Genomic DNA, 27416 nt, shown 5'->3' on the forward strand with positions numbered 1-27416 from the left:
TGCACAATCTTAAAAAAATCTATTAAGATAGGTTAGAGGCAGACACGCATTTGCGTATGTTTTGATGAATAAAAACATTGGGCCTCATTACAAGTTTGGCAGTAGCCTTGCCGGTAAAACCAACAGGCTGCCACCAAACTTTTCCGGCCATTCCATTTTTACAGGGCCATTTCAACCCTGGCGTATCCTGTATTTCCCCATTTCCAGGGGCCGGAATCTTTTACTCCCCATTCCCATTGAGCCCCATAGGGGCTCAGAATGGTGCCGGTGCATCCGACATGCTCTGCTCGCGTGTGATGGTCCGCCCGCCAGGTCTGACCTGGCGGGTGAAAAGGCACCCGCGAGCAGAACTAGTAATTTGCAGGTCCGGTAACTACAGTACCGGCAAGCTTACCGGTACTGTAGTTACCAGACCAGCAAACTTGTAATGAGGCCCTCTTAGATCCCAGGAGTCTGTTCATCCTGAGATGAGAGCATGCGAATCCATGGAAGGGTGTGAGGGGTGAGCCCCCCCCCATACGTTATGGCCCCAGAGGATTCCCTATATGCATGATGTTTAACAGATTTGTATGTGGCATGTGTTTCTTTGTGACTCCTATCTCAGTTAAAATTGTTCAATTGCACATATGCATACATTAGAGATGTTGTAAATTCCAAACACAGTCGATAAAATACTAGGTCGGTCTCTACTCCGTCATGCACTGCTTCATCACCTTAGTGCCAGTCGAGAAGCTACATATTTATCTCGAATTCAGAATTCTAATCCAGTGAGTGCCAACCCAACTGATCATTTTAAGGCTGTGCAATGCCCTTTGCCATTCTCCTAGAAGACCCACGATGGATGCCATGCATCTGCAAAGGCTCACTTCTTGCACCACACTTAGCCACATCTGCATTCCGAATTATGGCCCAGTATTTTACCAGATCATTACCTGCATGACATGCGTGTTGTGGATCTGGCCCTCTGGTACTGATGTTGTTGGCTCTTGCTGAACAAACTGTGGCGAATTGTCATTCACATCTTGGATCAGGACTGATACTTTGCAATAAGCTGTATTTTGGCGGCTTTCAGCGAGGACAACGAGATGAAATTTCTCTTGGGCTTCAAAGTCGAGTAATTTTGGCTCTTCAACCATGAGTTCACCTGTTTTCAGTTTTTTTTAAAACAAAAAATGAGAAATGTTATGCGTATGCATGGAATGAAATAATATAAAGAAACATTTATTTGAAGGCAATTAAAGAATATTTACACTACATTTTAGATGGAAGACATCTCTTGCTAAACGTGTTTGTTTGCCCATTGCATAATTAGCTTTACACACTATTGACATTGCCCCACGGTCTGATTCTTCAATTATCACATCTGGGCCTGCTTCCCCAAGATTAACTTTGGAAATCATTAGGAAATGCCCTGAGCATCTCTGATGTGCACTTGCTATCTCATACTTTATTGACAAAGGGTCTGATTCATGGAAATGTGCGCGGAAATCCCGCAAGGGTCGCTCGCCGATAAGGACAATGTCCGAGCCTGCGCGCAGAATAAAAAATGTGTGCCCCGTGTACTTATGGACACTGTTCACGCAAAGTAACCATAATCGCAAGTCGCGGCCGGAACGCGCCCAACACGCCCACAAGCAAAGCTTAAACAGCCAGATCAGCTCCTTTGTGTGCTCCCCCAGACGCAAATACACACACCCTTCAAACAGTACATCGGGTCCCCTGCAAGCACACCTGCATCTCCGGGACTCTGCAAGGGGCCCCCATAACTGTTCTCGGCACTCCGACAACCTGCATACTAAAAATCGCAACTCGGCCTTTACTCGGAAAATCTGCTTGCAAACTCCCATAAACCATTCCTGCACCCTGCTACACTGCTTACACGCACCCCTAAGTTACATCGGAACCCCGATTTAGTAAGCGCACCCCAAAATCCATCATACAATCCCACCTCCACACTGCAAATCCTAGGCGCATGTGTACTTACGCCTGCCTTCGGGTGGCAGATCATATAAAGGATTTGCGTCGCCATTTCCCAGCCGAGAGGTTGCGTAATCAAATCCATGAATACGTCTCGTGCCGCGCCATTGTGGGCATGCAAGGGACTGCCTGCAGGCCGTTCCTCAGAACGCCCACTTTTTCGAAAGTATTCCCCATTTTTGGTTTTCCGTCCCCTTCCAAGCCCTCTGAGCAAGCCACGCCCATGCCTGGAGTCTCATGCAAGACCCTCGATGGCTCGCACAGATGTACCAAGCCAGCGCAAACTCCACCAAAATCCCAGAAAAGTACAGCACATTCAATTCCATGAATCGACGAAGGCAGATTTGCGCGCAGTTGCACGCACAAATACCTTATTTTCTGTGCAAATAATTCCATGCATCGAGCCCAAAGTCTACACAGATAAAGAAAGAGATAAAGCAAAAGGCAATGATTTGGGATAGAAGTAACAATACATCGGAATTAAAAAAGAAAACCTTGCTTATTATTTACACATGACAGGTATCCCTTCCAACAGTCCATTTGAATATATTATGAAGAAAAACAATTCAAAAACAAGGTGAGAAGATGTATACTCCAAATGTGTTTGGCCGAATTGCCCATGTGTGCTCGTATTGGGGCATGGAGTGGTATCTCGCATCATGAGCGTCTGTGTAGAATTGTAAAAAAAGTAGTTGAAACAGCAAGACACTTATTGACCGAGTGCCATAATCTAGAAGTGGTCTACAGTGAAGGATACAGGGGCCTGATTGGAATAAATAACCTGCTAAATGATCAGTCCTGTGCCTACAGTTATTTGGGTAGAAATCTTGTCTTGGATTTTAGTGCTTATTCAATCTGGAACAAAGTGATTAAGATTATTGATGAATCTAAAAGTGTATGAATATTTTAATATGGATGGATGATGATCAGACCTCTAGAGCACAACAGACCACATGCACTTCACTACACCACAACAATGAAACAAACCACAAATAGCCTCGCCCAACAGCACATGGCAGCCACCAACCGAAAAACACAGCCACGCTCAGCGAATGGTGTAAACCGAACTGAAGCTGCCAACAACAAATCACAGCTTTCTTTCTCCCTCTCACTCCTACTAACAAGCCCCTCCCTTCCCCTTTGCTTTTCAAATCCGCCAGAGCGTCAAGAAACCACGCAGGTGGCGACAGTGCACGGTATAAGAACCTTTAACATAACATTGTGTGGGAAATCTTTCTCTTTTATAACTTTGTTTTAATGACAGAATTTGTATTACCTTGTATTAAGGTAGGGATTTTTAATAATGATAAGAACTTTTGTATACATTTTGTAGGAATTTTGCAATATGGTAAATATGTGTTTTTAAGGTTATTTGTTAACCAAACAAACTGAAACAAAAAAATAAAAAAACCCTACAACTGGAGCAAATCTGGAGCTACCAGGCGCATCTTTGAAGTTCTTGTGCAAAAGCAATTTGCAACCATCTACTCAATAGCCCCTTCAGAGATGCGTCAGCAAGGTCTGGATTTGCCCTAATGTTATGCTTTGCAGCTCAGGTGAAAGCTAGTAAGAGCAAACGTGTGATTCTCAAGGCATTCCATGGCTTGAATCAATTCAAAGCTCTGTGAAGTGGGTCTTTTGAGCCTACTGTATATGTCATCATGTTTCAGTGTTGCCACTCTTCCATTTTAATTTCCAAAACTCACTTTGGATGATTTGTAAACGTCCATTATTATTATGAGGGTTGTTATTGAGCATGACACTAGCTCCAGGAATAAATGGAGTGCTTTAAAATCATAGGGGAAGAGCAAAGTGGGGTAAACAGAGAAGAAAACATGGTGCTAACAGCTAAGGGTTAGCAAATTTGCAGCACGGGATCTACAAGTAACCACGAGAGACAGTGAGGAGCAGATTGCTGTGTCTCAGGTTGGGTGGGGATAGCAGAGTGTGTGGACCTAGGTGTTAAGTAGAAACCATTCCTTGAAGAGGAAGGTTTTGAACTCTTTCCTGAACTGTAGCGATGGGGCAAGTCTGATGTTGATGGGGAAGAGGTTCCAGATTCCTGGAGCACAGACAGAGAAGGCTGTCTTCTGGTTCTCTCTTCTGCACTGTCATAATTCAAGTCTGCACATTTCCTTACCTCTGGTGGATTGCAGGCTTTCAGAGATGCTGAGTTTCTCAGTGAGGTAGTTAGGGGACTTCAGGATGACAGCCTTGTGGAGGATGCAACAGGATTTGAAGATGATACAGGCTTGAAGTGGGAGTCAGTGCAGTTTGAGTAAGGTTGGGTGATGTGGTCGAATTTGTGTAGTCCTTTAATGAGTTTTGCTGCAGATTGCTGGACCCATTTCAGAGGTGCCAGGGTAGTCACTGAAAATCCTTCCAGAAGGGCATTGCTACCAGCCAGGTTGCAGTGGACCAAGGCTTTTCACAGTGGATATAAAGTTGTTTTCTTGAATGAAGGGTTTGATTTTCCACAGGAAAGAACGTTGGTACGAGCCCAGTATTCCTCACAATGTGCTGTTTGAACATGAGGTGTCTTTCAAGCTTGAACCCAAGGAACTTGGCACAGGTGGGCATGGGGGTGTGAATCCATTTGAGGTTCATAGCAGAGAGCCAGGTCTGGCAGTCAGAGTGTTAAGTGTTGTTGGTCAGCAGTAGGAATTCAGTCATGAAGGAGTTGAGCATCAGGTAAGTCCTGGACATCCAGGACTGGATCAATGTGGTGCAGGCCTTGAGCCTGTGGATGTCGTTAAAGGATATCTTGAGGTAGATCTGTGTGCCATCTGTGTATTGGTGAATGTGGATGTTGTGTGCAGCAAGGAGGGTTCCAAGCATGTTTCCATGTAAAGATTGAAGATCAATCACCATGGGGGACAGGATGGATCCTTGCGGGACTCCACTGGTGATGGTTAGAGTTGATGATCTGGAAGAATCAATTTGTATGAACTGTTGGTCATTCGCAAGGTAGGATTTGAACCAGCTGAGGGTAATCTTGCTGATCCCCATCTGCCATTGTAGATTGTTGGTGAGTGTCTGGTGGTCTACTGTGTTAAATGCTGCTGAGAGGTCCAGGAGAACTAGGAGGCAAGGATGGCCCTCATCAAGGATTTTAAAGCCATTGTTGATCACCTTCATGGCAGCCATTTCTGTGCTGCATCTGGGTCTGAAGCCAGATTATTAGGACTGAAGGAGGTTATTGGCTTCAATGTTTTGGTGGAGTTGTGTGGCTACTGCTTTCTCAGGGATCTTACCTAGTAAGGTGTTGTTTTCTCATTGATCAGCTCTGTTATCTTTGTTTTTTTGGAAGACCCATTGTCTGTGTTATATATTACTTGCTGTCTGTGCCCATAAGTCTCTGGGTCATTAGATGCGCTATACAAATATATTAAAGTAAAGTAAAGATGGGTGATGGGGTGGTAGTTGCTGAGATCATGAGGGTCCATTGATGGTTTCTAAAGAAGCAGGAGGACTTGTCTGGTCTTGAGGGTCGAGGGCAAGGCACCTTGAGTTTGGGAGCAGTTGACAATTGTCAGGTAAGGGAGGAGTTTTTCAGTTGGAATGGTCTTAAGTATGGAGGCAGGACGGATGTCATTTGCATATGATGTGGCCTTAAGGGATGCTAAAGTGGCAGAGCTGTGTCTGATCTCAGGTGTCTTAGGTAAGTCTTCCATAGTTAGTGTCTTGAAAGTTGTCCATGTAGTTGTGGATTTGCAAGATGGGATGTGTAGTGTGCTGTCTATTTTGGTGTTAGTGTCTATATGTTGGTTGATCATGTTGATCTTGTTGATGAAGAAATAGTTGATTCCAGTGGATTTTTCAATGAAGTGCGCTATGGGTGGGTTGGGCAGAGGATTGATGCAGTGCTTGATGGCTTTGAAGAGGGCTCTGCTTTCATTGTTGGCCTTGGGTATGGTGTTTTGGTAGTAGTTGACCTTGGCAGTGTTGATCAATTGCCTGCTTGCAGAACCGAGTTATTTGAGCAGGGCGAGGTTGGAGGCACTGCAGGATTTTCACCAATTCTTTTCCTGTTTTCTGATGGCCCCTTTGTTGTGGTTGAGTTCTTGAGTGTACCAGGCTGTTGAAGGTTTAGGTTTCACTGGGGCATGATGGTTGATGTTGTTTGTGAGGGTGGTGTAGAGTTCTTCGAGAAGCAAGCTGCAGTCCTGGTTTGTCAGAGGCACATCAGCCTATGTGAGGTGGAGTTTGGTGAGGTTGTCTCTGAGAGCCTCCACTGGGAATTTCTTGAAGGATCTGAAGGCTTGATTGTTTGGTTTGCAATGGGTTTGCTTGAGAGGTGCGGTGTGACTGATATCAAAGGGGATTGCCAGATGGTTCGACCAGTCAAGCAGAATAGGAGAGATGTGATGGAGGGTGAGTAGTTCAGTGGTGATTATGTTGAGGATATTATCTTTCCTGTGGGTTGCTTCTTGTGTGTGCTATGTGAGGTTCAGTGTTTTCGAGTAGGCAATGGAGAACCTCCTTCATTGACTTGGTTGCTGGGTTGCCAGGGATGTTGATGTTATATTAAAAAAGAAAATAATAATAATAATAATAATAATAATAATAATAATAATAATAATAATAATAATAATAATAATAATAACAACAATAACAGTAAATGGCCCTAAACATACTGTACACATTTTGTTCAACACACACATTTCAAGGGACTATATTTTACATAGACCTTTGGTCCAGAATTTCTGGTTTTCAATTAGAAAAAGGAAGTTTGTGATTATTATTTTTTATTCATTCTTTGTTCAACACCATTTAAGGGTACCTGGAAAAATAGATGATTCAAAGGTGATACATAACAAGTCCTTGTTTTCCCCAAAACATATTATTGAGTCCTAATATACGTGACTAAAATGTAATATGCCCCAAAAACTTTTGAGAAGATACACTGGAACTCCGTATGACCTTTGTGGCAGTTCTAGAGGATTACTTTCAAACTCAGTTACTGTTGCTGCCACTCAGTGCCGAGAATTTACTGCAGGATTACGAATCAGGAAACCGTGGTGCCAGTCCCCAATGTTGGCACCCACAAAAGTGAATGGAGATTTTGGGAACCCTGCTGTGGCAAATCCTCCATTTTTGGGAGATAAAGTGTAGGGGTTAATTCCAGCAATATTCAGGCAGCAATTTAGGCACTTCACCTTCAACCGTAAGAATTTGGCGGTGTAAAGAACTGATCATAATTCAGATGTTGGCAAAAAAGGCAGCAGTAATGCAACTGATGTCAACAAATTACCACACCTCTTAATGTATTATGAGGCAAACTGTCCTAATGGTCACTGAGTATTTATCATCTGGAAGACCATTGTCAGTTAATATATAAAGGGTTAGGAAATAATGTAAAATGTTTAATGTGCTTATACTGATGACAAAATAATGTAGAACTATAATTGATTTTGGCATTGAGAAACCATAGTTGCAAACAATTGTTCATGCCACTGCCATCTGTAGGTGTTAACATCAGGATACAAAAATGATGTGTGCTTCCTACACATTAATTATTAATAATTCATCGTAAATGTCTGTGTGTGTCCTTCGCTTTAGAATTAACAATGGAGGTAATGCCTCAAATATATAATCTGGCAAATTAGTGTTTCACTTTTCCATACTTTGCTTGACTGGAAGAAACTTTATTCTTCAGCCAGAGCATGTTGGGAATGGATTAGGTGCTGCATTGACATCACGTACAATTTAACATAAAAGGGTCCACATGGCAAATCTTGTAAATGTTCATGAATTTAAATTGCTACATGTCTCAAAATCCGCAGAAAACAGTTGCAGCCAACATAATAGTTGTGGTCTCCGGCAGCTATGCAGCAGCAAGAGCACCGTAATGTCCCACAGGACAGTCCAAGGGCATACGCAGATGCCACTTATAGCTCATTATGCCACATCTGCAGCAAGTCACCCTATAGGTTCTATAAGGGCTGATCAAATGTAATAAGCAACTGCAGATTGTGCTGTTTCTGCAACATAAATAATCACACACACACACACACAATATGTGGCATAAGCCAAGTAAGAGAGGCCCGGAATTACTGCTCATGCTCAACACTCAGGAACTAGCCCAAAAATGGGAGCCCCACATGCTTCTCACATGTCACTTTATCAGCAACCAATAATATAGGTGTAAGGTAATCAGTGATTGTTCCTGGTATTCTGCTTCTCCAGTGGTGGGTCAGGGGCAGCTGTTGGAAATTATTCATCCAATCTACAACACAAGTGCACACCCTACAGGCCCACCAGACACCTGAGATCAGACACAGCTCTCCTTCTCGTCTCCCGAATTGATATATCGACCAGAATAGGAGTATCCTCTTTCTCCGTTATGTGTTTTATAAGGATGCAGCATGTGTACATATTGTAAGCTCCCAATTGGTGAAATAGTGGTACAGTATCAAAAATGGAACCATTATATTTATTGGTTATTTATAATACGCCTATACACAAGTGTTAGGATGCGTTCCCCAAAAAAGTTGATGAAGTGACTTTCTCAGCGTGAATTTTCACAACTTGGCATTGGTGCTTTCTAAGTTGCCTTTTGTCCTCCATTACCAATAACAGGAGAGCTAGATCTAAAAGTGGACAGTGTTGGGAGATGATGGGCAGCAGGGTGGAAAGCGGTGAAGGGGAAGATTTCAACAGAGTCGAGAAATGTGGAGGGGGAATGGGGTGTTACAGGGAGGCATGGAGTTGCAATCAACAGAGCAAAGCTGAATAGAGAGATATTTCCATTCACAGATAACCAGAAGCAAGAAAGACCACCCTTAAATGCAGCAACTGGAGAAACAAGAAATGCCAAAAGATGAAGGGCAGATGTGACAGAGAGGTTGGGGTTGAATATGGTAGACTAACAAAACACGAAGCCTGGGGAAAGCTTGTAACAACTGTGGGTAGAAAAAAGGACTCTGTAATGAATGTGCTGTCAATGGTGGGAGGTGAGAAGCGAGGTGGTGGGATGGTTTTGGAGAGGGTTAATGATGAGCCGCACTGCCACATCTGGAATACGTTGGAAAGATTTCAACCTAGAAGCCATAAATACTGGGAATTGCCATAGTCCAAACAAGCCTAGATAAAGACTGTTCAAGCAGAAATTTGAAATGTGAGCAGAAGGAGGAGGAGGAAGTGGGTGATCTAAGGAACAATGTGGAGCTAATAGAAAAGGAAGACAGCATTTGAATAATATGAGGGAGAAGCAAGAGAGCAGAAACTAATTGAAAGGCAAGGATTTTGTAGAGGAGGCAGGGTGGGGGCAGGGGAGAGTGCAGTGGACTGCATATGCTGGTGCCAGATTGAAGAAGGGCCACCCACCTCTATGGCCTCCATCTTGAGTTCAGTTGAAGAGAGTTACCATTCATGAAGGTATCGATGATTCCAACTGAGCAGCAAACACCAGAAGAAGCTCCATCTCATAAGCCAACTGAATATCACATACTCTCAGATAAACTAACATTGTGTTTGGAGAGGACAGAGAAATCATCAGGTACATGCTACTAGAAAGTACCACGCCACTTATCAGTGTAGTCTTCCCCTGTATAGATCCTCCCTCCCCCTCTTGCAACAGAAACCACCTACCAGTAATTGCTTTAATCAACAACATTACAAACATCTATATTGCCAAACAATTGTAAAAGCCTGGCAGCTAAAGGGACACATCGAATTAGCACTGGCAACGTCGACTTGAAATTCACCCTAAGACCATTTTGTAGCATAGAAGTCAAGATGGTTTCTGGCTCAAAATGTTCCTATCATTCCTTTGAACTGTGCCGTTAGTCATCAAGGTGTCTGTGACAGTAGTAGTCTCTGGGCAATAGTTTTCAGGTTCCAGTGCCATTGTTCTGCAGGTGGGGAAAGAGTAGTTACAGTAATGCCACCTGGATGTTGAAGGCCTTCTTAAACAGACTGTTTTTCAATGCTCTCTGAACGCAGATAGCCTGATTGAGGACTTGATGTGTGGGCCAAAAGCACTAGCAGAAGAGGTGTCAGTGAACCCTAATGGTATTGCCTAGATGCTTCTTATGGTTTATTCTTGTAATAGGTTTGACATTGGAAGTTCAAGTAAAGGGTATGCATTGGGGAATCACCTTTCGCAGATATTCTGGGACTTTTCCCTTGAAGGCATTACAATGGAAAAGAGCTGGTTTGAATTTGATTGGTTGATTCACTGGGAGTGAGTAGAGCTCTCCTGTTGCTGGGGCTACATAGTCCATAATTTATTATGGTCAGAAGGAGCCGGAAGCTTGGACCTATTTCCTCTGGAGCTTCACAGTTTATTTTTTTTGGAACTCCCTCATATACTATGCAGCAATAATTGAAATCGGAGATATATTAGTAAGTTCGATCAAATGGCTCCTGTGGAACATCGGGAAGGCCCTTCTACGCATTATCCACTGAAATGTGGTGCTTGTCACAAGCATTGTAATATGGGCAGAGAAGATGTTTGTGTGTAACCAGACCCCCAAGTTTCGGATTTTCTTCATTTGTGAGTGGTGTACACCACTGTCAAGGTCAGGAGAATGGCAATGTGTACTTCCCTCTATTGGAAGGACAGATTGCTCTCAATGTGTGGCAGTTATTTACCAAAGTATGTTTGGTACATGTGCTATAAACAGATTGAAATATTGTTGTGGTGTTGTTCAAGTTCTTCGATAGCCCATGGTGCACTTGTGGTCTGGTGCATACTTTGAAAACAAAAGATGATCTTGAGAGAGTACAACCACCATTCGGCATATGTTTTTTTTTTGCAGTGTACCAGTTCCAAGCAAAGCCTTGGTGGACACCAAAACATATTGCGCTGATCAATGAAGTCCCCCAGCGCTGACTTTGCTCTGTAAACTCCAATTGGTTTGGAATGAGCTAATCTATTGTAATCCAGAACCTGAGAGCAGACTACATTTTTCCAGGTGGCCAAAAGAAGCTCCATTTTGAGGTCAAGAGGTTCTTGCTAATGTTCCCGTAATTGGTGTACATCCCAAATGGCAGCCTTGGGGGATGCTGTTACTTTCCATACCCTCTAGAACGGACTGAGTAATCTCTGTGTCAATGATTTTGCCAAGGAACAGAAAAGCATGAAATATGGTGGTGGTTTACTAACTCTTTAGGATCCTCAGATTGATTTTGTAGCTGAAAGGTAATTATCGGCAAAACCTGAGATGATGAATACCATAAAAACAATTGTGGGCATGGCCCAAAAGCAAAGGTAAGGCCATCATGGAAGCAGCCATTGACTCACACTCCTCAAACAACAACTGCCACTAAACCGATACGCCTATGCTAACGCTATACTAAACTTTTACACATTGGCCATACTAACTAGCTCACAATGGATAGGAGATAGATGCAGTGGAGACTAGAATGAGTCCACTCTGATAGAGTAAAATACTAGGGTGATGGGGCCTCTGCGCTAGAGTAATCTCTGAGTAATGACAGAAGTTCACACAATGTTACAAACTCAGAACAACTAATGTACACCATCAGTAGCCACCCCAGGAATTGACAAATAAACTACAGTGACAGCGAACCATTCCTGATTGCACTAGAACTGGCAGTCAGGCTTGTCAATTGAGTGCATACAAATTTGGCATTACTCTACCACCATGGCATAACCCACAGTATCCTTCAAAACTCAACATCAAAACGAATATACAGGTCTAAGAACTGTTGCACAACTGTGAACCTAATAAAATCGAATGACCACAGACCCACCTTCAGCCAGTCACCTGTCAGAAATGGGAAACGTTGCTGGCATGTGATGTAGAGAAAGAACAACTCTGTGATAAGGCAGAAGCTGGCATGCCCACAAGGTAAGCAGGCAAATGCGACTGTGACTTTGCAGGCATGAGAGACAGAATGGCAAGTGGCAATGTTGTGCATGATTAGTACCCGGCTGGGGGAGTGTAGCAGCCTCTCAGCCAATGAGTAGGCTCAGAACAGGGGCATTACCAGCAATAATTTGAAGTCCATTTCGGCAGCAGACACGCTGGGAACACTTCTGTCCCCAGCGCATTTGCGCCTGATCAGCGACAGGCCGTCCTGGAAAGGAAGAAGGTACTACATGTAGTCCCTTATATCTTTTCCATGTCGGCCATTTTTTTGTTTACTTTTTTTAAAGGGTGCCATGGAAATAGAGAAGGGACTACGTGTGTCCCTTCCCTCATTTCCACGGCGGCCCTTTTTTTTGGTTTACTTGTTTCAATGGCCGCCATGGAAAGGGAAAACAGACTTTGGGTTCCCTTCCATGGCATCCATTTTTTAACATTTATTTTTCTATTCCGAAAAGCCAGAGCGTTTTTGGAACAGAAACAAAAATGCTTTTAGTTCCCTGGTCTTAAGGACTGGGATAATAATAGCAATAAGTCCCTCCCAGGGGAGGATTGCCACTTCAATTAGTGCCCTGGAGCCTTCATTAAGGCCCACGCTTTGCTCAGGCTTGTAACTATGGGGCCTCGGGGCATTTGGAGTGGTAATACCCCCCTGCTCGGGGCTTAATGCGTACGTGGAATATTCTGGTCCCCATCAAGACCCTGTTATGTCCTGAAACCTTAACCTTGTTTCATTTGATACTGATAGAAGCACAAATAATACTAAATTCCTGTTGCATCACACAGTCAAATCTTGACTCCATTGACTCAGAAAGGAGCTCAAGACTGTCATGCTCAAGGAATTGCTACACTTGAGAGCGCAAACAGCTCAACTCCTGAAAAAGAAGTGAGGTTTAGTCTCGACCCTGGTGGTACAGGGCACAGTGTACATGGGAAGGGTTGATATTTGTCTGGCTAGTAATGGTCAGCTTTATTCTACCTTGCAGGACAAGTCTGCAGTGTTGTGCGACGCAGGACTGCAGGTGACACTGCCCATCGATACAAAGCACGTTATGCTACTTCCACGCTTCCGAACCTTTAAGAGTTGAGCACCGGACCCTCTGCGGCAAAGCCCTCGCAGGACAAAGCTGCTGAGTTGTGCGATGCAGGTGTTTGGCGACGAAGGGTTTGGAGCGCAAAGTACAAGCATGCAGTGCAGCCATCGTCCAGCAGCAACCGCAAGGTAAGACACGTGCGGGCGGGGGGGTGAAGCCATTACTGCGCCCTACTAAATTACTGTACCTCGCACTTACTTCCATTTCAATGCCAATCTCAGCCTGCACTGTCTCTACGCATCCATTAAGCTGCCCTTCTCCCGTAGTCGTACCTTGTTTTCTGTATCTCTGCATTTCTCTTGCATCTTCCATTTTATTTTCCTGCAGGTCAATGTTTTAGCCTCCATTACTGTTTCTCTCCATTCCCCTGCATATTTCTACATTTTTCCTGCTAGGTAAAGATTTCTCCTTCATTCTCTGATGTTCTCCTCTAGGCGAGTGCTCCTGGGTGTGCTTGCACATGGCTTGTGTGTCCAATAGGCCTTTCTCCTCTTCTCTAGGATCCCTCTTACTCTGTGATCACTACTGTTGGCTTGCTGTATCCACTAGGCCTTTCACCTCTTCTCTAGTTTCCCTCTTACTCTGCGATCATTACTGTTGCCCTCCAGGCCTTTTCCTCTCTAGGTTGAGCTGAGCCTGGTCGGCTCCCACCGTTGTCTCCACTTACTGCCTGTTGCTGCCCTTGTTACTTGTCTCTGCCTTCGCTCTGTTGTTGCCCGTTGTTCCCTCTGTTTACCCCCCCCCCCATTTGTCCCATATCCCATCCTTGTGCTCCCTGTGTGGCATAGCTCTGTGCAGTGTTTCCTCCTCTTCTCCTCCTCTTGCCTAACCTCTCTCTTTCCTCTATCACACCCACTATGGCTCTCTCAATTTCCCCCATGTTCTCTAATTGCTTTTCTTTTATTTATCCTACTCATTAATACTGGAAGGAAGAACCTCAAGAATGACACTGTGGTCTCGAATCAAAACCTTCCCATTGCTGACACTTCCTCCAGACAGATTCTCACTGACATCCTCTTTGTCGCTCCTTCTCCCAACCTATGGACCCTTCATCTGGTCGCACTTCTCTCTCATTTGTCCTCTTCTCCCATTAATGTTAACACCCAATGGGAGGTCCTCTTGGCCTCCGCCCAGTCATTAATGTCTCTATAAAGGGCACCATCATGGTCTAGGGCCATCAGCCCAATCTCCTACTATTTGATTGGCAGCCTTCCTTGCCTCATCAACTTCCTTCCTTCTCCTTCGATTCCAGCTATCAAGTCTCTGGCTCATTCATCCCCACTCAGACCTATTCCTCTTTTGAATGCCTGGGCTGCAGGCTCTCTATATCTCCTGTCCTCTCTCTTACTTCGGCCACCATCTACAGACCACCTGGCCAGATCACCCTCTTCCTCTCTGAATGGGCTGACCTCATTCTCTCTTTCCTTTTCTCTACCTTTTAGCTACTCCCCCTTGGGGATCTCAACATCCACCTTGACTCCTCAGACTCCTCTGGGCTTTTCTGCAGCCTTTACAACTGTCTTTCCCTCTCAATTCTATCCTCTGGTCTGACTCACTCTGCCGGAAACACCTTGGATGCACCCGTCTCTTCAGACATCCCCCTCTCTAATCCTTTCACTACTCTTCTCACTACTCCTCTCTCCTGGACTGACCACTTGCTTCTTTCTTCTCACTTGAAGCTTCCTGTCCCTTTGGCAATGGCCCACCCAGCACTGCCACCTTCCTTCACAGTTATTTGACCTATGAAGCGAGTGTCAGTGGCCACCTTTAACTCTACTTTCTCACACCCTTCTCCTGCTGCTGACTGTCATCTTGACACAGCCCTTGCCAACCTTCACCTTTCCATCTCTAACATCCTGGATATCCTTGCCACTGTCACAAGGAGCTGCCTGAAGCCTTCCACCAGGTGCAACTCTTGGTATGACTTCAAACTGGCCACTCTGAAACGCAAGTGCAAAGTAGCTGAACCCTCTGAAAAACTGGCCTGCCGCCTGCTCCAAAGGCAATACAGACTCTCCATCTTCTGTAAGAAGAGGGTCCATATTCAAGCCTGCATATCAGCGGCCTCTAACAACATGACTGAACTTTTCAAAATCTACAAGGAGCTGGCCAATACTGCAGTATCTACCTCCTTTACACCTACCCATGCCCTCTGCACGTCTCTGTCTTTGCATTTCACCACTAAACCTCAAGGCATCCTGTCAGAACTCTCCTCCTCTTCTCATCTCTCTCCCCCTAACTCTCTCAGGCCCTCCTCCACTTCTTCTCTCATCCGTCCCTTGGTAACACCTGATGATGTTTCCAGACAAGGCTGTCTATGAAAGTTTCATCCATACTGGTGAGCCCCTGCTCCTCCAGAACCCTTAAGGACAACATTGGTTCTCTCGCTCCAGCCTTGGCCGATTTCTGTAATCCCTCCTTCGCCACTGGATCGCTCCTCTCCCTTTTCAAGCAGTCCCTTGTGCAGCCGCTACTAAAAAAGCCTTCTGCCGACCCCCTCATCCTGGCAAATTATTGCCTGATCTCTATCACTCCTTTTCTGGGCAAAGCCTTGGAGAAGTTGGCTATATCCCTGCTAACCCTCCACACTGAATCTGTTGGTTGTCTCCATGACCTTTAGGCTGGCTTCAGAGCAGCCACAGGCACAGAAACTGCACTACTGAACAGCCATGAAGATCTTCTCTATAATCTTGACTCTAGCTCTCCCTCTGTCCTCATCCTCCTCAAACTTTCTTCTCATTTGACACGGTCAACCACAACATCCTAATTGCTTGTCTCTGTGAGACCCTGGGCATAAATGATCTGGCTCTGGCGTGGCTTACCTCCTTCCTCCCCGACCGGCCCTCCCAGCTTCAGCTTGGGTCTTCTCTCCACCACTTGCATGATCTGAATGACACAAGGCCCAGTAAGATCGCTAGTCTTGTCCTCCCTCTGTCTTCCCTACCTTGTCTTGTCGCACCTTGAAACACTTGTGTATAGGCATGTTATAAATGACACATCACATCACCTCTCTCTGTATGTGGTGTTCCCCAGGGCTCTATCCTCTCCGCCTGGCTCTTTAATGTCTATCTGGCCCCTTTGACCCTCCTGATCACTACCTTTTCCTCTAACCTTTAGTGCTATGCTGATGACATGCAGCTCTCTTTCAGATTACCCTCAGCCTCCTCGCTCATCCTTGACTGTCTATCTGCTATTCAGGCATGGTGTGCCTCCAACGATCTCAGGCTTAATGCCATTAAGACTGAGATCCTTCTCATTGGGACCCCTGATCCTGCTTTTCCTTACTCACTCTGGCCGCCCTTCTTGGGCCCTCTGACCTGCCTCTGTAGTGAGGCAGGAAACCTTGGGGTCATCTTCGACTCCACTCTCTCCTTCTCTCCACACATCAGAGACCTTGCCAAAAAGGCCCATTTCCAGCGGTACCTCCACAGAGGTATTCTCCATTTTCTCACCTTCCCCCAGAAGCTCACTGTCTCCAGAGCCCTGGTTCTCCCTAGGCTGGACTACTACAGCAGTCTCTTTCTCAATCTGCCTAACTCTACTCTTCGCCCTCTTCAACTCATCCAGAACAGGAATGCAAGATTTATCCTTGGCCTCAAGCCCAGGGACTGCATCTCTTCCGCCCTGAAATCCCTCCACTGGCTCCCAGTGGCTGCAAGGATCATGTTTAAGATCCTCTGGACCATCTACAAGGCTTTTTCTTGGGCTCTGGCCCTCACTACCTTCAACTCCCTCTTCCTAAGTACCTTTCGTGTAGAGCCCGCTGCTTGTCTACTACTAACACTCTTCTCTGTGGGTGAGTAGCTCCTCCAATTAGAGAATGGGGGTTAGATCTCTCTCTTCTGCAGTTTTTTTTTATTGTTCTGATTTAAATCAAACCTTTACATAAAATCATGACAATAGCAAAGGAAGCATTTCAAGAACTACTCATAATCATTAGCAAAGTTTACAAACAAATTTTAAAAACCTCAATACCGTTAAAATTAATTAAACAGATTTGCCATCCATGATATTCATCCAAAGGAGACCCAATGAAACCCATTGAGTATCAGAAACAACTTTACTAAAATGCTCTATTCTTTGATTTCTCAATACAAGGCAGAATATAAGCAAGTGTGACAACTTTTTCAATTCATCGTTATGTTTACAGTGCCTACAACATGTTTTTATTTCACCAGCAGCTCCTATAATACTCAAAATTGTATTTGTTAAAAAGAACATTGAACCAAAAATGCATACACTCGTTCCTCGATCCTTTGTTTGGGAAACATATCAAATATGGTTCCATTATACCTGTCTCTTTGTGGCTGGAAACAACCTGTACATATAGACGGGTACTTAAAACATTTTCTACAATACTAGACCAGTTTCTATATTGTAAGATTTTCTTAACCTTTAGGGGATTCGGCACAAGTAATTCCAAACACAATCCCGCTGTATATAAAACTCTCCTCGTGGACATCATGAACAAATCCACCTTTCGATTTACCTACTGTAACATCATTACTCAATAAATGATAGAGAGTACGATCCGAATTGACAAATCATTTCTGCATTAAATTTATTCTCCTCCATACAACAATACTCTCAACTGACTGCATGCCTAATTCATAGCTCATAGCTGTGTATGTCACACATGTAGGTATATGATGCAAGATGGATTGTCAGATCAATGCCTCATAATGGTCTAGCTCAAGCTAAATCCACAAGGGAAAAAAACTTTAAACCATAACATAATCTAGGCAGCACCTTCACAATATAGCGTCTGACTGTCTGTGTAATGGAAAACTTGCCATACCTATTGTGTACATTTCTCAATTGAATTGCAAGTTTTGTGGACTTTTACCTCAAGTAATTCCTATGGAAAGTTTCCATAGAATATGCAATAATCGGATAGCGTGGATAAATCATAATTGATTTTATTTCAAGTTTTGTCTGATCGATGTACCATATGGCTTTGTTTTTTGATAGCCTGACATTTCACAACTTAAGAATTACAGTTTTCGAGGGATTTATTTTTAATTTGTTTGAAAACATATTGTAAGCACCTGTCATGATGCCTACCCCCGGGGACCCAGACCAAGTCCAGCTACCCCGAAAGCAGGCATCAAGTTACCCCAAGCAAGCCCAACAACCCCGGCTAGGGGCTATTTGGGTGCAGTCCTCATATGGAGAGTCAGCCCTGGTGCCATAGGCGCCAGGCTCATAGATTAAAACTTACCTGATGCAAACCATGCGGCAAAGTTACCTGATGCAGACCATACTGCAAAAACTCCAAGCCAAACGAGGCTTGGAAGGGACTATTTTACCTAGGGACTATTTTTTACTCGGGTGGGGCTGGGGAGAAATACTTACCTCGGGCTACTTTGGAGGCTATTTAAACCACGCCCAAAGAGCAGCACACGCTTTGTGTTATTCTGCATCCAACAGCGTAACGCTGACCTTGCCTGCCTGCAAGTCTGCATCCAGTCTTCTGCCAAGCCCGCCTCGAGTTTGGAGCTCCTAGAAAAAGGGACAAAGAAGGAGAAAAGGTTAGAACAAGAGCAATACCTTTGATCCTTACCTGAATTCCTGATCCATCGCGCCTTCGAGCTGGAAGAAAGAAGTTATTTTATGCACGTCGCCTCGCCTGCTGCAGCGCCGCGCTGAACTCACCGGCCTTCGCTGCATCTTCACATTTCACTGCATCCTCCTGCATGTTCCCGCCGCACTCCGGCACCTAAGGAGAAGACAAGAACAGCAAGGTGAGCCAAGGGAATACACAGAGGAATACCCCCCATAGAATTACCTGATTTTACCACCGGGGGTACTATTCTTCTTCACGGGTCAGCGCAGCTTCCACTGCAGCCTAGCCGAACCCCGGCCCCTAAGGGGAAACAAAAGGACAGGAAGGTGAAACAAGGGACTAACAAGGGGAACCCTCCTCACCACAAAAGACTTACCTGATTTTTCCGCCGGAGGCATTATTCCCCGAGACTTCATACTTTCTCTCAGCGCCTGAATAAGGGAGAAAGCAACAGGTTACATATGGACATTATTTTTTCGAACTGTGTTGGATAATACAAATCCTTACCAGAACATAACCGGTTGCCACGAGGAACTCTTCAGTAGGGTCAAGCTGCAACCTGCAAGGAATCGGACAAGAGTGGAAGTCAGGCATTTGAACTCTTACGAACTACATACTTACCGCGTCTTGCCGGGAATATCGGAGTCAATATTGTCCTGGAACTCTCCAATTCCTTCGAGCCAGTGAAGCAACTGGTTATCTACACGCCCCTGCGCTCAATGCAGGATGGAGAGCTCATCTTTTCAAATCATCAGGTGAGACTATAAAAGGGGATATCCAAGGTGATCAGTGGGGAGAACAGCCGGGAGGGGGGATTTACGTTCAACTCCACGGGTGGTTAATTCCCTTTCTCCATTTGCAGAAGAATATTCCTACGGGCCAAGCAAACAAAGCTAGGTGGGCCAGTCCAGTCCGTTATCTCGGCCCCACGCGTCACATTGGTTGAGGCCGCAGCAGTCCAGTCCAGATCGACGCCTCTGTGGGAGCCAGGTGAGCATAACAGATTGTGAAGCCTACCTACAAATTCCCACCCGGGCGTTATGGATACCTCAGAGACTGACCAATTGGCCCAATTACTATGGCAACTGAGTGCCGAAGTGCATTCTGCCCGTCAAGAAACCAATGCCCTTAGGAGGGAACTGATTTTGTCAAAGGAGCGAACTGATGACCTTGCTAGGCAACTATTGCAAAGCCAGGCTGGACAAGCACCCCTACCTGGTTCCGGGGGAAATCCAGCTCCTGTGTTATCGAGTAACCCTGTGCAAATACACCTACCTGGAAATATTCCATTAGATCTCAAAAGGTGCGCCGTGTTTATGAACCAATGCCGCTTGCACTTTTTATGCAGACCTGGAGCTTTCCCAAACGATCAAGCCAAGGTAGCCTTTGTATTGTCATATCTCAGCGGCAGTGCAGCTGATTGGTCAATTCCACTAGTTACTCAGGATGACCCAATTCTTCAGGATTTTCAGGGCTTTCAAACGAGCATGGAAAGACTATTTGCCCGGCACTCCTAAGGACAGGCCCTGGATAACGAACTTTTGTCCCTACAACAGGGTAACCAGGACCCTTCTATCTTACATCGGAACCTTTAATAGGTTGATAGTGGAAACTGGATGGCCTGAGGTAAAACGAATCACGTTATTTCATCGAGGGCTTCGAGGAGAACTCAAGGATGTCTTGGCTCAAGTCGTGAACCCACCTCAAGACTGTGCTGAATATATAGATTTAGTGGTCCAGTTAGATCACAGACTTCAGAACAGAAAGGCTGATCGAGCCAAGTTTGAGAACAGGGTGTTGGTCAAAACCCACGCTAACCCCAAAGAAGCAGAGGCTTCAGAACCCATGCAAATCGGAAGGGTTAAAGGACCCTTAACCCAGAAGGAAAGAGAAAGGAGACGGCAAATGCAATTGTGTCTATATTGTGGAACTTCTGGGCATTTTATACGGGATTGCCCTGTAAAACCACCCAAGAAGGTGGTAGGAGCTGCTGATAAAAGGCACATGGAGTCAGACTCGGGAAACGACCACGCCCTACAAGCGTAGAGGTCCGCTTGCCGAGCTTGAAGAAGGATACTCAGACCTTGCATTTCATCATACCAATGGTCCTCATAGATCCAGGGCAGCCATCGCGTATGCACACAGTAAGGGCATACATTGATAGCAGGGCCATAGGAAACTATGTGGACTACGAATTGGCTTCCAGGATGAAAAACCACCTCAGATGTCATCACCACAGTTGATGGAACTGAAATTGCCTCTGGGCCTGTAACTCATTCCACCGCAGAGATGACATTATTGGGTCCAGATGGGCATCGAGAGGCTATTGTGTTTGATCTAATCAAGGCTACACAGTTCCAAAAAATACTGGTGATACCTTGGTTGAAAACACATAATCCTTGTATTGATTGGCAAGAGAAGAGAATAACCTTCCCGGATTATGCGCAAACCTGTTACCCAAAGAAAAATCTGAGCACAGGCCTGGCCAAAGTAACCACAGCAGTCATGCAACTACCTCCTGAATAACAAGAATTCCAGGATGTCTTCCAAAAAGAACAGGCAAACACCTTATCTCCTCACAGATCGTACGATTGCCAAATCGATCTCATACCCGGTGCACAACCCCCTTGTAGCAGGATCTATCCCCTTACGGAACCTGAGAACCTTCACCTACGACAATACTTAGACGAGTACCTTGCCAATGGCTTTATTCGCCCATCTAAGTCCCCTGCATCTTCAGCTTTGTTCTTCGTGCCCAAAAAGGAAGATGACCTCAGAACATGCATAGACTACCACACATTGAACCAGATAACTGTTAAGAACCGATACCCATTGCCTCTGATCCCTGAACTACTAGACCAAGTGAAGGACACTTGCATATACACTAAATTAGATCTCCGGGGGGCATACCATCTGGTACATGTAAAAGAGGGCGACGAATGGAAGACTGCTTTCCGCACTAAGTATGGGTTATTCGAATACCAGGTGATGCCTTTCGGGTTGTGCAATGCACCTGCAGCCTTCCAATACTTCATGAACAATGTCCTTCATGAACTCATTGACGTTTGTGTTGTCGTATATATCGATGATATTCTAGTATACTCCTCTTCAGAATCTGACCACGTGAAGCACGTCCGAGCAGTCCTTGAGAAATTGCTCCAGCACAAACTATATGCAAAACTGGAAAAATGTGTTTTTCATGCCACAGAAGTTGAATTCCTTGGGCTTATCCTGACTCCAAAGGGAGTCCGAATGGACTCACGAAAGGTGGACGCAATCCTTAAGTGGCCATCACCAAGTTCAGTTAAAGGAGTACAAAGTATGCTCGGCTTTGCCAATTTCTACCGCAGATTCATCCCAGATTTTTCACATGTTGTACATCCCATCACAGCACTCTTGCGAAAAAATAAACGCTTTATGTGGACTGAAGAAACTGAAAATGCCTTCCAAGAGCTGAAAGTGAAATTCACGTCTGCACCTGTATTAAAGCACCCGCGCCCTGAACTTCCATACATAGTGGAAACTGATGCATCCAGTCTAGCCATGGGAGCTGTCCTGTCTCAAAAGGACCCTGAAACTGGCCGCTTCACCCAGTAGAGTTTTGGTCCAGAAAGTTCTCGGCACCTGAGTTAAACTATAGGGTTACCGATAAGGAGTTATTAGCCATTAAATCCGCCTTCAAGGCTTGGCGGCACTATCTTCTCAGTGCCAGGCATACCATTACTGTGATCACCGATCACCGGAATTTACAGTATTTAAAGACAGCCAAGGCCCAATCGTCACATCAACTCCGATGGGCATTGTTCTTTGCCGAGTTCGATTTCGTGATAACCTATCGACCAGGTTGTAAGAATGGTAAAGCAGACGCCTTATCCCGAATAGGGATGGGAGAGGCAGAAGTGAACCCTGAACCAGTACCTATAATTCCCAAACAAAGGATTCTTGGCATGACTACTCTACAGACTCTAGAGGACATTCGGGTAAAGATCCAGCAACTCTTTGATTCTACAGCCTTGCAGGACTGGGTAAAGAAAGGCCCGGACTACTCTGTCACCAATGATCTGCCTTATTACCAAGGACGGCTATTTCTGCCGCACAAGGAACTACAAGAGTTAGTCATTTCCCGTTATCATGATACCCTAATGGAGGAGCACCCAGGTATTGCAAAAACTGAAGCTCAAATTAAAAGACAATTCTGGTGGCCCACCTGGCGAAAGGATATTAAATCATTTGTGATGTCTTGTGGCATTTGGGCCCAAAACAAAAGTCAAAAGAAAAAAACAGCTCGACTCTTACAACCTTTAGACATTCCACCTATACCATGGCACACCTTATCGTTAGACTTTATTACTGATCTATCCCCATGCAATGGATTTAACACCATTCTAGTTATTGTGGATCTTTTTTCCAAGATGGCCCACTTTATTCCTTTAAAGGGATTACCTTCTGCTTCAATCCGGCCAAGGAGTTCCTCGAAAACATTGTTCGCATACACGGATTTCCGTCCGTATTGATCTCTGACCGGGGCAGTCAATTCATTTCAAATTTCTGGAAAAAAATGCTGTCAATTGGCGCAAATCAATGTGAGGTTATCGACCAGTCGCCACCCCCAGACCGATGGTCAAACGGAGAGGACCAACCAGACTCTCGAACAATACCTGCGTTGTATGTTACATCAGACGGAGAGTAATTGGAAAGACATTCTTTGGATCGCCGAATATGCATACAATAATTCAGTACACTCTGGAACTGGACAAAGCCCCTTTTATACCTTATATGGGTACCATCCTCGAACCTCAGACCCTGACTCTCCCCAATACTTAGAAATGCCCGCAGTGGACCATCTGCACGCTACGATTACACAAGCCTTTAAGGAAGCAACTACACATTTAAAACAGGCGAAAGAAAAATACAAGAAAGATGCTGATCGGCATAGAAGTGATTCTCCACAATACCAAATAGGGGACCAAGTATGGTTAGCCACAAAACATATACCTCTAAAGGGAACATGGACCTTTAACCCCAGATATTTGGGACCTTACTCTATTAAGGCCATTATCAACCCGGTGGCTGTCAAGTTGGACTTACCTGCTAATATGCAAATTCATCCCGTCTTTCACGTGTCACTTTTGAAGCCAGTACAACCAGGGACAAGACTAACCAAGCCACCAAACCCCATCATTGTAGACGGAGAACCCGAATTTGAAGTTAAGAACATCCTGGACTCCAAGCTGATAAAGTCAAAACTTTTTTATTTAATCGACTGGAAAGGTTACGGACCACAGGAAAGGTCATGGGAACCTAGTGACCATGTTCATGCACCCCGATTGGTGAAAAAATTCCACCGAAATTTCCCAGACAGACCGAAACCACAGGGAAGAACGACTTTAGGAGGGGTCTTGGGGGGGAGTGCTGTCATGATGCCTACCCCCGGGGACCCAGACCAAGTCCAGCAACCCCGGAAGCCGGCATCAAGTTACCCCAAGCCCTACAACCCCCGCTAGGGGCTATTTGGGTGCAGTCCTGGCGCCTATGGCGCCAGGATCATATGGAAAGTCAGTCCTGGTGCCATAGGCGCCAGGCTCATAGATTAAAACTTACCTGATGCAGACCATGCTGCAAACGTACCTGATGCAGACCATGCTGCAAGAGCTCCAAGCCAAACGAGGCCTGGAAGGGACGATTTTACCTAGGGACTATGTTTTAATCGGGTGGGCCTGGGGAGGAATACTTACCTGGGACTTCTTTGGAGGCTATTTAAACCACGCCCGAAGAGCAGCACACGCTTCGCGTTATTCTGCATCCAGCAGCGTAACGCTCACAATGCCTGCAAGTTTGCATCCAGTCTTCTGCCACGCCCGCCTCAAGTTTAGAGCTCCTAGAAAAAGGGAGAAAGAAGGAGAAAAGGTTAGAACAAGAGCAATACCTTTGATCCTTACCTGAATTCCCGATCCATTGCGCCTTCGAGCTGGAAGAAAGAAGTTATTTTATGCGCGTCGCCTCGCCTGCTGCAGCGCCGCGCTGACCTCACCGGCCTTCGCCGCATCTTCACATTTCACCGCATCCTCCTGCATGTTCCCGCCGCACTCCGGCACCTAAGGAGAAGACAAGAACAGCAAGGTGAGCCAAGGGAATACACAGAGGAATACCCCCCTTAGACCTACCTGATTTAACCACCGGGGGTACTATTCTTCTTCACGGGTCGGCACAGCTTCCACTGCATCCTAGCCGAACCCCGGCCCCTAAGGGGAAACAAAAGGACAGGAAGGTGAAACAAGGGACTAACAAGGGGAACCCTCCTCACCACAAAAGACTTACCTGATTTTACCGCCGGAGGCATTATTCCCCGAGACTTCATACTTTCTCTCAGCGCCTGAATAAGGGAGAAAGCAACAGGTTACATATGGACATTATTTTTTCGAACTGTGTTGGATAATACAAATCCTTACCAGAACATTACCGGTTGCCACAAGGAACTCTTCAGTAGGTTCAAGCTGCAACCTGCAAGGAATCGGACAAGAGTGGAAGTCAGGCATTTGAACTCTTACGAACTACATACTTACCGCGTCTTGCCGGGAATATCGGAGTCAATATTGTCCTGGAACTCACCAATTCCTTCGAGCCAGTGAAGCAACTGGTTATCTACGTGCCCATGCGCTCAATGCTGGATGGAGAGCTCATCTTTTCAAATCATTAGGTGGGACTATAAGAGGGGACATTCAAGGTGATCAGTGGGGAGAACAGCGGGGTGGGGGGATTTACGCTGAACTCCACGGGTGGTTAATTCCCTTTCTCCATTTGCAGAAGAATATTCCTACGGGCCAAGCAAACAAAGCTAGGTGGGCCAGTCCAGTCCGTCATCTCGGCCCTACGCGTCACATTGGTGGAGGCCGCAGCAGTCCAGTCCAGATCGACGCCTCTGTGGGAGCCAGGTGAGCGTAACAGCACCGGCATGCATCCTTGTCTTAGCCCATTTAGACCCTTAGAATTAAGCCTCACCTGAATCTGAGAATCTGCATGTTGATGGATCAAAATGCTTAGCAAACCCCCTAGCATGCCTAACTTATCTAATTTTCACCATACAATAAGGCTATCCCCACAGTCAAAAGCCATGGATAGGTCCATGACCGGCACAAAGATTGGATTGGAGTTTGTTTCCCATGCCAATCTCTGCAAGCTACACAGCAAGAGCCCACCGCAATCAGTCCCCATGGACTGTCTGAATCCAATTTGATGATAGTCCAAAATATTGTTCTCAGAGCACCAAACTTCAATGTGCTCCAATACTATTTATGCAAAGATCTAAGAATCAGAGTTCATGATTCTGATGGGTCTATAATTTGCTGGAGTGTTTCTTTATCCTTTTTTATAGATTGGTATAGCGTGTGAGGTCTTCCAACTTTCAGGCATATCCAATTACCAAAACCTCTGTAAACAGTGCATACAAGACTCTAGACCAAAGGTCAACATTCATTTTGTTTTAATAGAGCATTTGATTTGGGCCCCCTACTATTGAGGAGCTCGCTTTATTAAATAACCTCTCAATAGTTTCAATCGAGATACTAAGATCCCATTGTTGCTCCAAGATTTCCTTCAAATTGTATGTAGTATTTCCTTCACAATATATACTATTAAAGTGGTTTGCCCATGTCTGTGCAGAAATAGGTTTCGTTTGAATAGAGCATTGCTTATTCTCTAATTGAATAATCCTAGTCCAAAAACTCATAGAGCTCTTATCCCTCAAGGCGACCATCATGGCCTCGCCATCCTTTTGGTATAACTGATGGTGGTATGATATTAGCCAATTTCTTTGATTTTGTTTCCATTTTTGTATCATTTTATGGGCCTCCACCCCACTATGGTACTCCTTCTTAATTACTCCGATCATTTTGTGTATAGCTTTCTCTTTCTCTTGAACCTGATTATTAAATGTATGTTTATGAAATCGTTTTTTCATATCTGATACAGGTCTCTAATACTTAACATTATTCTGGACATCATAACCTTCAAATACTCTTGGATTTGGCATATAGAATATTTACTTGCTTTATTTCCAGGGATGAATCTTCAAAATCATTCAACATAAGCATATTAAATCTATCTATGTTACCTGTATTTCAAATCAGACGATTACCCCTAGCATTAGTGCCTACAAGTTGATTGTGTCCATTATTCGTTCTTCTTTCTCCCCAATAAAATGACAAACTCTAAATGGCTTGATCACTATGATCGTTAAACTGTAAATGGAAATTAACAATCCTGTCATGTAAGGTCTTACAAATATGTATTCAATAGTAGAGAAAACCCCCTCACTGACCACGTTGGGGAATCTGCCTATACTCTACATAGGCCCCAGATTTCGGGTTCTTGGCACCATTTGGCTCCCTTCAGCCTCTTCTGTTTATTGTGACTGACATGAGGGGCTGTTACATTCTGTAGCAGTTGATTTTCCAACATCAACAGATCAACGTCAGTCACAGCCTCAGTGTTGCAGTCCGCATTAAAATCTCCAACTAGAATATTTTTACCCTGCATATAGGTAACAAGTCACTCTTCCACTCGAGCATTAATTCATATCAGGATATTATCCAAATTATCAATAGGATTTCAATAAATATTGATCATCAGCAGGGGTCCCGTATATACAAAAGAGTCTGTCTCCAAGACGACTGCCAAAATACATCTAGACACCATCCATTCATCAATTTTAGGAATCGAATTCCATTTCATCTAGCAATAGCAAATCCTCCCATGGGCCTACCCATGGTAGCTTGTCCTGCTACAAGACTTCTTATTTCATAACCATCAAAAATCAAGGGACCCACATGTCAGGCTTCCTGAAGAAAAGATATGGAAAAAGATTGCAAGAGATCACACGACTTCTTGTCTGTTGATAAACGGGAAACACCTAGAACATTCCAAGACATAAAGGTGAGGCTG

The 27416-nt window shown here is 44.9% G+C and overlaps 1 protein-coding gene across 1 annotated transcript in view; it reads right to left on the reverse strand.

Moving 5' to 3' along the window:
* DCHS2 (dachsous cadherin-related 2) overlaps positions 1-27416 on the reverse strand; it is a 1925309-nt gene that overhangs the window by 283686 nt on the left and 1614207 nt on the right. Inside the window, exon 15 of the mRNA XM_069631304.1 lies at positions 933-1144. Within this exon, the coding sequence (XP_069487405.1) occupies positions 933-1144 (212 nt within the window). The remainder of the gene's footprint in view (positions 1-932; positions 1145-27416) is intronic.

Source organism: Ambystoma mexicanum, chromosome 6q (assembly GCF_040938575.1).
Source record: "Ambystoma mexicanum isolate Mex_15411 chromosome 6q, UKY_AmexF1_1, whole genome shotgun sequence".
NCBI lineage: Eukaryota > Metazoa > Chordata > Amphibia > Caudata > Ambystomatidae > Ambystoma > Ambystoma mexicanum.